Source organism: Aquila chrysaetos, chromosome Z (genome assembly GCF_900496995.4).
Source record: "Aquila chrysaetos chrysaetos chromosome Z, bAquChr1.4, whole genome shotgun sequence".
In the NCBI taxonomy this organism is placed as follows: domain Eukaryota; kingdom Metazoa; phylum Chordata; class Aves; order Accipitriformes; family Accipitridae; genus Aquila; species Aquila chrysaetos.
Window position 1 is genome coordinate 31,749,274 of NC_044030.1, and position 12,808 is coordinate 31,762,081.

The 12,808-nt window shown below is 40.5% G+C and overlaps 1 protein-coding gene across 3 annotated transcripts in view; it reads right to left on the bottom strand.

Moving 5' to 3' along the window:
• Positions 1-12,808, bottom strand: part of LOC115336590 (S-adenosylmethionine synthase-like) — a 33,116-nt gene that overhangs the window by 13,525 nt on the left and 6,783 nt on the right. For 2 of the 3 annotated variants that reach the window (XM_030003848.2, XM_030003850.2), the window contains exons 2-5: positions 10,018-10,112; positions 5,356-5,433; positions 1,433-1,555; positions 428-540 (exon numbers count right to left, since the gene is read on the bottom strand). In XM_030003848.2, coding sequence (XP_029859708.1) covers positions 428-540; positions 1,433-1,555; positions 5,356-5,433; positions 10,018-10,112 — 409 coding nt within the window. The remainder of the gene's footprint in view (positions 1-427; positions 541-1,432; positions 1,556-5,355; positions 5,434-10,017; positions 10,113-12,808) is intronic. The other variant, XM_030003852.2, reaches the window with a different exon arrangement.

The following is a 12,808-nucleotide window of genomic DNA, read 5'->3' on the forward strand; positions in this document are numbered from 1 at the left end:
AGAATGGCTCTGCCTTAAGCATCCATAAGAATCCATTACAATGCTTAATAGACATAAAGCTCATAAAGACTGCTCAGTCTTCTCCCCATGCATGACAACTAAAATAACATAGCATTTGATGCCTAAGAAGTAAAACCAGGCTACTCAAAGGACTTGAAAGACTAGAAACTGACACCAGCTGATAAAAAGCTTAATTGTAGCTCTATCCAGTAAGGCCACTGGATATGGGAAAAGCCACTTTCCCTGAAACTAGTGAAAGCTGTGTTACTTTTTTTCACTTCTGATGATTAAGAGAGTGCACAGTGTTAAGCTGCTAATTCTTACACTTTGCACAATAGCTTTTAAGGAAAGGCTCTGGTCCAATGCAATTCTAACTGCTTGTGCATAAACTAAATTTGAGTAAGTGCCTGGAATTAAGTCCCATTACCTGATCCCCTGCTCCAATGTCATCATCACTCTTGCCATGGGAGACGGCATGCTTGATCTCTTTACACTGTTGTTCTAAGGCCACTAAAACTGTGCAAGTCTTATAGTCCAGTCCTAGTGAAGGGAGTTTTGTAAAGTTAGGTCATACATTCTTGAGAGTTCACAGACTGGTAGAGAAGCTTTTAGGGATTATCTAGTTATCTTGGCTAAAACTTTTAAAACTCTAAGCATGTAAGCTTCCTATACAACATTTTGTATTGCTAATAGAAGCAGACAATCAGCACATTTCAGTAACAGTCCCGGGTTGTGGGCAAGTTAGTGGTATTAGTTCAGACTTGAGCTCTTGAAACTGAGAGGATAAGTGTAATCCTACAAGCTGCCCCACAAAAGCTTGTTACATTGCTTATGATGACTAGGGTTCAAACCATTTAGGTATTAAAGCTGGGAGAGGACTGTGGAGAATGTTACCAGAAACTGGGATTCAGTTTTTCTTGTAGTAGGTTCTAGGGTTCAATAGAATTAGAGAAAAGCTGTATATATCATGCATGAAAAGGGAAGACTGAAGGGGAATAGTCATTTAACGGGTTCAACTGCTGAAAGGAAGCTACTTTGGGAAATATTTTAAGAACACATAAATAATTCCCTTGGGTGTGAACTTCAAGTGTCATAGGCTTATGCACCCCAAGGACAAGGAACATCAGTGTTAAAGCTTTCACTGTACAAACCTGCAGATCTAACCACCTTCTGACATTTGTGCAAACACTAGTTCTTCTGCATCAGAGAACCAAGAGGTACCTGGCACTTTCAAGAATAAGTCTTTTACAAGTATGCCACCTTAAAACAGCTCCTTCAGTACCAGGCACTGAAAAACGCATATCAACATCTGTGCAGTTTTCTCCAAGGCCTGGATACACATTTCATTTTATTTTCCGGAAGATCATAAAAATATTACTTTGGCCACATGCAGAACAGACCCAAGAATGAACACATGAAGGATCTCACTCACCTTTGGAAGAGTCATCATACCCTATCCTCTTAAGGGTCTCTCTTACAATTTGTTGGTAATCTACTATAGCTTGGGATGTGATCTCTCCACAAAGCAAAATCATTCCAGTTTTTGCTACACACTCTGCAGAAAAAAGATGAAACATCAGAATTTTACTGCTGCTATTTTACAGTTACACAGGGAGATCCTGCAGATGGTTCTATGAACAAAGGATTAGTCATAGGGAAAACTCAATGTAAAGCCTTAGCATACCTATAGGTCTGTGTGCAATCACTCTTCTCTTCAGCTGATACTGAACATTAAAATGGCCGCAAGTGTGTGTGGGAGGGTGTCCACCTTACCCAATTACCCTATCTCCACAGTGGCCAGCAGCAAACGTCTATAAGAACATGTCAAATATATAGTGCTATTTCTCCAAATATATCCCTGGTCTCCAACAATTTCAGCTCAGGGTCTTCCTGAAGCTAAGGGGACATCATTTATTAACAGTGTTACCAATCTTTGACAGATTTTTGTTACAGTAATTCACCCAGTTGCCCCTGGCAACCATGAAAACTTTTAACATCTACAGGATCCTGGAGCAAGAAGCTACGCTACTTCATTACAAATTTTGTGCAGAATCATTTCATATTTTATTCGTTGTTTCAAGCATCCACCTGGCCTCCAAACTTTTCCATTTTATGTTAAAACATAGAGCAAACAATCACAAAAATTCACCACATCAATACGGCCTACAACTCTATAGCTCTATTTCATATTCCATTCAATCCTCTCTTTTCCAGGCTGGGAAGGCCTAGGCTATTCACTGAAAGACACTGTATGGCTATGATCATATTCATTACTCTTGCCATACAATCTTACTATAGCCTTTTTTGGGGATGGGGAAAGAGAAACAGATTGCATGCAGTATTCAAGACAGGCAACCATGGATTTATATGACTTAATGATGTTCTCAGTTCCACTCTTCATTCCTTTCCCAGCAAGCCCTAACAGTCAGCTTGGGTTTTTACTGCTACTGAGCACCGACTCTTTTCTCAGAAACATATGTCTATTACAACCCCAAAATCCCTATTCTGAATGCTTGCAGTGAACTGCAAACCTTACTTTCTCTACATGGGGCTAAGATTGCTCCCTTCCCCCTTGCATTAGCCTACACTAAATTTCATTCATCACATTTATCTTCCAGTCACCACTCATTTGAATAATTTTATCTGATTTCAAGATTAAGTATTACAGAAAGGAATATAAAATTGCACAAATATGGACTGCAGCATCACATAAAGACAATCAAGCCATCTTTAACTGGCAGCTAACCTTAGATAATCTAGACAAGCAGTTGAGAATTTAGCATAGGGCAAGCTTTCTCTGCTTATCTGCAAGAGGAATTAGTCTATATTGAACAATTAAGCTACATCCTAGCTGGCATGGTATCTCTGAATTACACTGTGGACACAGTGAGAGTCCATAATAATGCAGTAGCCCTAAATGTATACAGCACATCAACCCCAGGTTATTGTGTATCCCCACTACAGTGCAGGGTATCCTGGTACCTTTGTTTTCATACCCAGTCTTGTGCCCCTGCTCTACTGACCAGCAGCGCTGTTCCTGTCTGCCGCACACCAGCAGACCACCTATGTGTGCAAGGCATGCATGGTGCAGTGAATCCTGCACAAGGGGAAGAGACCGTATGTTACAGGTGGGAGGCAGAGAAGAACGGCTCTTAGCTTTTCCGTTGTGGTCATTACAAAAACGGGAAGCCTTTCTGGAAGAACACAAAGTTGGGGACCTGGGGCTTAGAGAAGTGGAAGACTAAGGCTGCAGTCACCACCAACGGTCTCTAGAAACTCTTCCAGACCCATTACAGCTAAGCAAAGCTTGATGGTGATGCAAGACTTCACGACATGATGATGCTTTTTTAGTATCAGGATAAGAAAGATTCATCTTCCTACCTTTGACTGCTTTCTGTTCTGACTGAAATTTAATTCAACCAAAAGAAAACACAGCTCAGGAGCTGCACTACAGCTGTAACTTACAAGTGAGCCCAAGCAACACCCCCATCTGCTCTACCCAAGAGAAAGTTACTGTATTAAGGTTTTGGGCTCTTCACTGGGGGGTGATTTCTTACATGTTTAAGTATCCGAAAAAGAATATTTTGAACACCATTAGTAGGTTGAAACTTCCACCTTCTCTTTTGTACTGTCTTCTTTTATGGGTAGTTAAAATTTGTCTCTTGAATCCCATTTGTTGGGCACACTGGGAAGGACTTTTTTTTCAAGAAAGCATTTGGCTTCACTTAGACAGGAAGTAGAATAATTAATCTGCCTTCTGCTTTATGCTACTTGCAGCCAGTATTCTCTCGCTTGACTTTACTGCTACCCAGTTTGTTGGCAGCACAAAGAGACACCAGCTCTATCCTGCTGAAATGAGGTAGTGCCAGTGTAATAATTCAGAACTTCATATGCAAAACTTGCTGATCCAAAAAGTCCAAGCAGTAAATAAAACTCAGAGAACCACAGATACATTTTTCTAATGGTAGAATCTAGTTTCAACATGCCTGTGAACTATATTTCATAGTTTTTTAAAATACAGTGTTACAGTGACTTAGTACTTACATAACGCTTTGAGATTTTTTTTTTTTTCTGAAACTTTGAGGCAAAGCCTGCACAACTAAACAGAAATTCTAATCTTCACCCACTAAAACCTGTACTGAGTGCCATAACTGCTTTCTGTTCTCCATGCCACTACTTTTTTAGCAAACTCTGTGTCTGGTCAACCAATTTATCTTTCCAGACTTATGCTTTAATGTTATACAAGTTTTCTGACTCCAGACAGCAGTTTTGGTATGTTTTTTTCCCAACAGGTTACAGAAATCAGGCATTTATCTATGTAATCATGTCACATCTCAGGCTTCTTTTTTGGTAAGACAAACTGATCATGTTTCTCACATCTCTTATGACACATTTTTCAGTCCTTGTCATTTTTGCAGCATTTCGCTGTTACCATCTCCAGCTTTTCAGCAGTTTTGGAAGCATAACTACCTGCAATACTGAAATACATGCTTCATCAAGTCTAACACGTATGCTAAACCCTCCCCCCCAAGTCTCCTCACTGCTCACATTTATGCATCAAGGATCACATGAGGTTTTTCAGATGAAATCACTGTAGATCACTGTATTTGTGGGATGCAGCTAGTGCTCTGTGCTGTAACTATGGCCTCGATGGCTTGTTCTAAGAAAAAAATGACTGCATTCAGAGATCTCTTTAGACACATTCCCTTTCTGTGTCCATTCCCCCTTGGCAACCCAGCTCATTCCAATTTGATGATATGTTAGCCTCTGGAAGAGGTGATGTTGCTAGTGACAACATTCATGTAGAACACAGGGTAGTCCTAATAGAAAGTCCCACAAAAAAGGCAAGCCACTTTGATCAGAGTCACATTCAAATGAACTGTGCATTTACCTTCCTGTGAACCAAGGGCATCACCCTGCTTCTGTAAAGGCACATTAAATATCTATTTAGCACTTCCAGATTTTGAGTTTTATTAACACCTTTTACTCTATGAAGAAATGCATCTTGACATATATCTTTCCTCAATTCTCTTTTTCCCTCATTTTCTTAGATTCCTCATTATCACTAGCCCTGTCAACAATAGTTTTCCCTGATACCACTGGCCTCTCCTGATCTATTTCTTACATTTCATTATTTTTAATTGGTACTGGAGTACTACGTATTTCATTTTTTGCAGCTTTTTTCCTGCCATCCCTTCTCCTCTGAGTCAGTGTGCCAGAGCTGGCCTCTTGACTGACTGTGGAAGTGTTGACTGCCAGCCAGCTTTGCAAGAATTTTGGATCATGGGATGTTATATCAACATGGATTACTTGTTGTACTTCATTAATTTGTTTTTCTATCTGTATTGTACTTACCACAGGCAACCTTGGCATCTGGATCAATACTGAGATGAGCATCTAGAACAGCATCACTTATCTGATCGCACATTTTATCTAGAATGTAAAAATAAGACAGACATAACATTTCTTTTTGTGATAAAAACAAAGAAGTGATTTCTTAATAAAACTTCACATAACATTTCTTTTTGTGATAAAAACAAAGAAGTGATTTCTTAATAAAATTTCATTTCCAGTGTGTAAGAGACTTCTGTTTATAGACCATCTGCCAAGAGGCAATTTTAGCAACTTATATTCTGATAGGTATGCCTTACTCTGTTTTCACTCCTCTCCTCAAGTCAATCCTAACTGACATTTTACTATCATCTACACAAGCCAGCAGCCTCCCAGGTGAGGGGAAAATGAAAAAGGCCTGCAAAGGCATCCTGAAATATTAGTTTCAGGAGAACAGAAGATCCAGGTAGTAACGTTGGAAGAAGTATTTAAGCTAAGACCTTTCTGTAGGGGTCTTGCATTCTTGCCCTCCCTATTTTAAACTTTGCACTGCATTTTCTGTGTGAATTACCAATTTTGATCTACATCTTATAACTGTCAGAGGTCTGCACTCAAGGCAGTGTTTATCCCTTCAGTATCTGCAGTGGGGATCTCTGAGATCTCATCTTTTTGGATGACAAGAGGCATTGCTCTCCCTACAAACAGGTTCATTAGACTCACTCCTGCAATTATCCACAACCGTCTGGCTTATTTGAGTTTAGAAAAGCATCTGCAAACATTCTCTTAGGGACAAACATTGGCCACTCACAAGTTTCCACTGTTATATTTCTGAGTTTTGGTCTTTTTTTTAGGACAAAAGCACTGGAGAAAAAAGGTTTTCCCTATTCTGTCTTTAGCACCTATGACTTATTGTCCAAGTAAGACCTGAGTATGCCAAACGCATTTGGTTTGTTAAAAGTTAACGAACAATTTAGGAGACAAATTGAGATTCTTTGTCTCATCAGGGTAACTGAACCAGGTAAAAGCAATCCATACTATTTCTTCAAAAGTACAGGTTTGAAAGCTTGCATATCTGCAGAACCAACATGAGGAACGTGAATTAATCTTCACCCACCACCATTACAAAAAAGGGTATCCAAAATACGTTCAGCCACACAACTACACAGCTGGATCTACAACACTGTCTATCAATAAGCCAGGTGCCTATATTGTTTGCAACAGCCTCTATAATTATGTATGTAGTTGCCAATCTAAAATAACTTCTCTTGCAGGATTAAGTACCATTACATACATGCGTAGACTCAAGGGCCCAAAGAGGAAGTTATGGAAGAAGCATAACTGAATGTCCATCTTAAACTATTTATTTACTTTTAAAGATAATCTGGTCTGGAAGCAAACAAACATCACAATGAAATTATAAGGTAAGAGTAGGATTATTCTGTACCCTGAAAGATCTGTAATTCAATGCAAAGATTAAGCGCAAATTGAATTTTAGTATGAGAACTGTAGAGTAATATCTTCCAGTACAATCTAAAAGAATGGAAAATTGAAACATGCTAGCCTGTAGCTTTGAATGGATAAGCCATTGTACCATCAATACTAACTCACCAAATACAAACTAAAAATAGGCTAAAACCAAAGCACAAGTGCTAAAATGTATGTGCCCCTTTTATTCAAACAGGCTACAGTGATCTCAATGTCAGCATGAGGTTTGTTTATGGAGGTGCACAGGTCTCTTCTTCACTGGCACAACTTTCACAATCTGAATCAGCGAATTCTGTACCTTTATGTTTTTTGTGTTTTCCCCAGTCAAGCTGTCGTGGTTTAACCCCAGCCAGCGACTAAGCACAACGCAGCCACTCACTCACTCCCCCCCCCCACCCAATGGGATGGGGGAGAAAATCGGGAAAAGAAGTAAAACTCGTGGGTTGAGATAAGAACGGTTTAATAGAAAAGAAGAAACTAATAATGATAATGATAACACTAATAAAATGACAACAGTAATAATAAAAGGATTGGAATGTACAAATGATGCAGTGCTACAGGCTTGGGGAAGAGTGGCTGGAAAGCTCCCTGGCAGAGAAAGACCTGGGGGTGCTGGTTGACAGCCGGCTGAATATGAGCCAGCAGTGTGCCCAGGTGGCCAAGAAGGCCAATCGCATCCTAGCCTGCATCAGAAATAGTGTGGCCAGCAGGAGCAGGGAGGTGATTGCTCCCCCGTACTCGGCACTGGTGAGGCCGCACCTCAAATGCTGTGTTCAGTTTTGGGCCCCTCACTCCAGGAAAGACATTGAGTTGCTAGAGCATGTCCAGAGAAGGGCAACCAAGTTGGCGACGGGCCTGGAGCACAAGTCTTATGAGGAGCAGCTGAGGGAGCTGGGGCTGTTCAGTCTAGAAAAGAGGAGGCTGAGGGGAGACCTTATCGCTCTCTACAACTACCTGAAAGGAGGCTGTAGTGAGGTGGGTGTTGGTCTCTTCTGTCAGGTGGCTGGAGATAGGACAAGAGGAAATGGCCTCAAGTTGAGGCAAGGGAGATTTAGGTTAGATATTAGGAAAAATTTCTTTACTGAGAGGGTTGTCAAACATTGGAATGGGCTACCCAGGGAAGTGGTTGAGTCACCATCCCTGGAGATATTAAAAAAGCGAGTGGACAGGGTACTTAAGGACATGGTTTATTGGGCTTGGTTAATGGTTGGACTCGATGATCTTGAAGGTCTTTTCCAACCTAAATGATTCTATGATTCTATGCACAGTGCAATTGCTCACCACCCGCCGATAGATGCCCAGTTAGTCCCTGAGCGGTGATCCCCCCGCCCCCACTCCCCAGTTCCTATACTAGATGTGACATCACACGGTATGGAATACGCCGTTGGCCAGTTTGGGTCAGCTGTCCTGGCTCTGTCCTGTGCCAACTTCTTGTGCCCCTCCAGCTTTCTCGCTGGCTGGGCATGAGAAGCTGAAAAATCCTGGACTTTAGTCTAAACGCGACTTAGCAACAACTGAAAACATCAGTGTTATCAACATTCTTTGCATACTGAACTCAAAACATAGCACTGTACCAGCTACTAGGAAGACAATTAACTCTATCCCAGCTGAAACCAGGACACAAGCTGAAGCCAAACATTTAACTGTGCATTTCATAAGCATTTGCAAAGTAAGTCAAACAATTTAGAGGCTTGAAAAAAAGAAAAATGACAAAAAGGCGTGCCAACTTGATAGCTGTAAAGCCTGTCTTCAGCTATTTGTGTTGCATTGATCCCCAGCTCAAGCATTATCTTACTGAAATTTCTTGCTAGTATATTTACTCAGAGAATCAGAATCCTGGTCAGTTACTTAAATTATATTGCACCTTCACTTATAAAAATTGACCACAGTTTGAATACACAAGGACATAAGGTGAAAGACAGAAACATGTGGTCATAATTTCAGACCCAGAAATCATTTGTGCAATCAAGAATAAAATCAGTAATGCCAGGTTCCAAAGTTTGTCATTGGGCTAGTTTGTCAACAACCCTGAGGCGAGGCAAACTGAGTCCTGAAGATTGCAAAATTGATTCACACTAGAGGGACTGATACTGGAGGAGGAATAGCATAACCTGGAACAACTGATAAGTTTTATTGCCGTCAGCTATTTGCACCATTACAACATATAGTGCAGTGTTTTAAAGCAAACAAGTAGTTGTGGTCATTCAAGATAAGAAGTTACATGCTGCAGTGGTCTTGCAGCTGTTGGACTGTTCAGTAGAGGCTGAGCAGACAGACTGATAAAACTGGTCTCATACCAGGTGCCATTCCCACCTAGCGAATAAGAATCCTGAGAATACAGATACACAAGAAAAACTCAGCTGCAAACCCTCAGTGTTTGACACCACCCTCATTTTCTATTAGGTTTTTTGTCTTTCCTTCTACTATGCAAAAAAGTACGAGGTAATGCTATTTTTAGTCTTGACATTAAAATGCTCCATTTGAAGGTTCTGCCATAAAAGGAACTGTTGTTACCTTTACTGTAAATTCGAGTCACTAGTATGTCTGCTGGAGGTCCGAACTTCCTCCAGTCCATCAGTTAACACAGCTTCTAGATACATATTTGCGTAAACAAAGCTGTGTGAAAAATAGCTGAATTTAATGAACAGCAATTAGAGCTGAAGCACTGTCTTGCAGTCCCAGACCTGGAAAATACAATGGCATTGTACAGCCTACCGTGTACATGAACTTGTGTTAGGGAGAGCAATGTGGCAAAGAGGCATATGTAGTATTATAGCAGTATCTGGAAAACAGCTCTGCTGAAAATCAATGCTTAGTATTCCAAATGTTTCAGAGACTCAGAGTTCAATGATCACCTATAATAAACATGTGCATGAAGTAATATTTTTTCATTACAGAACTAAAACTGGAATTGTAATTCCAGTATATGTGGCAGCTCCAAGTCTACCTGTAGGAGACCTCTCCATGCTTTTTTCTCTCAAGCAAAAGTTTAAAGTTGTCTATGCCAGATTATATTGCATACTAAACAAATAAGACAAATTCTTGTCTAGCAAACAAAGACACTAATATGAAGTCTATTAAAAATAATTAATTGGTTCTTTCTTTTCTCCATTGGGGGACATATGACTGAACTTTCATCAGATAGCATTCTTTGGTGCAAGTATTAATAAAAGCAAAGATTCAATCAGCATTTTTACTTACCAGAATGTCCTTCAGCAACAGATTCGGAGGTAAAAAGAAATCGTTTTTTCTTTTTTTGAGGTATGAATTGACATGTCTCGGTATCTTTAGTGAGCCTGCAAATGAGAAAGACCCAAAGCAACTGCACTACAGAACAAGCCCAGGCAGAAGTGGAAAGGTTAATGTACCTATGCAAACAGCTGATGTAATTGCTTCTGCATGTTTGTTCCTCAGAAGTTAATAGATTAAGACTGATCTGTGTGGATTTTACAATGCACTGCTACAGAAACTCCTTTCATAAGACTCTGGTGTTTGGTTAACCATGGTCCTGCTAAACTCTGCAGAAGTGTTATCATTATGTGAAGGGTGAACACAGCTAAGCCAGAGTTCAGTGCTTTTGCACACTTCCCCAAGCATCCGTTCTTACTCTTTCTTCTAAGTGCTAATTAAAAAGCACTTCAAGATAGTAACATAGCATAGAGATACTATCTGAATTTGTAAGGGCAAACGACGCTTTCTCCTAGGCATAATATCCATACGTTGTACTCAGCTGCAATAGTGAACTGTCCAGAAATGTATCTCTCTTTACGTGAGAACAGATGTTCGTAACAGCTCCAGGTCGTAAGCTGTGGTCTTCTTCCCAAATACTATTTGTGTCAGTGGCTAAGTGAGGAGCTGTAGAGCAACCAACAGCATGCTCTGAGAAACAGCTATGAAGATAGTGGGTTCATAATAAGTTACTTTGAATTCTGAGACTAAAAGCTATGCCCTAGCCCAACGAATCTTAAACTTGTCAATGGTCAGGCTCTCACAATTCATTTTACAGACCCCTTTTCTCCTACCATTTGCCTTGATGAAGAGATACTAGTAGGAAACAGCTGGACTCAAGTATCCAAATTAAGCGAAGAAGCGCTGCCCCCTTCGAAGTGCTGTTCACCTTTGGCTTATTTCAGAACGCAGTGCAACAGCACACCAAAGCACCCGAGTACAGCACAGTGTCGCGAACCTAACTAGGAATGATAACAAGTGCATCTGGTCTTAAAAACCCTTGTCCTGCTGAGGAGCTCTACACTGCTGCAATACATTATGTTGAGCTCAGCTTCTCTAAATCAGTAGTCATTTCTGAAAATGTTGCTCCATAAGCACAATAAACAGTAACAAGAGTGGTACAGAGATGCAGGTACAACTGAAGGCTTTACTACTGGCCATCACAAGCAAACCACATCTGCTACCAGGCCACCATCTCACAAGAGACTGTGTGTTCATTCTGCAAAGAAGTCCTCACTGCTAGGGAGCAGCATGCCTTCACTTCAGGACACTTCCCAGTAGTGAGGTATATGAGGTAATAAAAGCAGTAATGAAGGCAAAGCACTTGCACAAATGAGACAAAGCCAACCCTCAAAAATATAAAGCAAAATTGTAATTCAGCTGCAAGAATGACTGAAGAAGGCACTGCGTAACTGTGGTAACTCAAGTGGTGTGCTGCAACAGACGAGTCACCCTCGGTGAAAACCACCACTCTACAGAGTGATACATGAAGAGGTGACTTGGTTGGAGGAAAGAGACCATCTGCACCCCTTTTGGTTTTGCTTTTGCCTTTTTTTTTAATCCTAGGAACAAAAGTTTTCAACACTAACACCAAAAACCACCAGTTCTCAGAGAACAATGATTGCTTAAGTGTATGTGAAGGACAGCAATAAAAAGGAAGACTTTAAACCACAGTTAATGATTACCAGAAGTGCCCTATGAAATCCATTAACTCATCTATTCCATTGCCTTTCTTTAGCCTGAGAATTTATTATGATACAACACAAAATTAAACTAGTCATACAGACATTTGTGTGCCTGCAGGTATTTCAATTCTGTGTATTAAATATGCTCTGAGCTCAAGTTACATGTTCCATAAAACACTTCATACAAAGCATAGAGAAACATTCATATGAAGAATTTCAATCTCCTCCATCGTTAATCCATTATGCTGCATTCTAAAGTACTTGTGCTTTACATTGTATCTTATACACTATTCTCATTCAACATGTGCTCCTCAGCGTGTTTTATAATGCAGGGTATACGTACACTCCAACCCCAGCCTTGAATGTGAAAGAAAAAAAAAATAAAGGAAAGAAAATACAAAGAACAGTCAACATTTGTAAGTGAGAAACCAAAAACATGGGGGCAAGAGACACCAGAGCAGAGGGAAGAGGGGCCAGGGCAGGACAGAGGTGAAGGCAGGAGGATGCTGGAAAAAAAGGAGGCACAAGAGAAGTTGCCTGAGCAGGACTAGAGCAGACAGACGCCCATGCAGGGGAGATGCACAAAAGAAGACACAGCCAAAGGACTGAAGCTAGGTAGCAGGGAGGAAAGGTGTCCAGAGGGAAGTTGGGGTGTTTTCTCTAAGTGATCTTTTGTCTTCTTTATTTTTCAATCCTAGAATCAGTTATTAGAATTTTGTTAATTGGCAATAAATAGAGACAAATTCCCTGCAACAAAACTGTTCCGTTGCCTGTGATAGTGAGGCTGTGTTTTACAAGGCAGCTGTCTCAGCCAAGACTCATCTATCACTGGTGAATTTGTTCAAGGAATACCAATTGCTTCTGCAAGAGTCACATTTTCCTTTGCCTCTTTTGCTGATGTTTCTTGACCAAGTGTAAAAAACACCATCAGTGTCTCCAGATTCAGGAAGCTGTTATGGAAAATGGAGAGATGAGCTGGCAGACCTTTTAAAAATGGGATCACTTCAGCAGCTGAACTTTCAATATTGCTCTGCATCCCAGGACGTCAGGAAAAAATTACTGTTGGAGCCACAGAACTG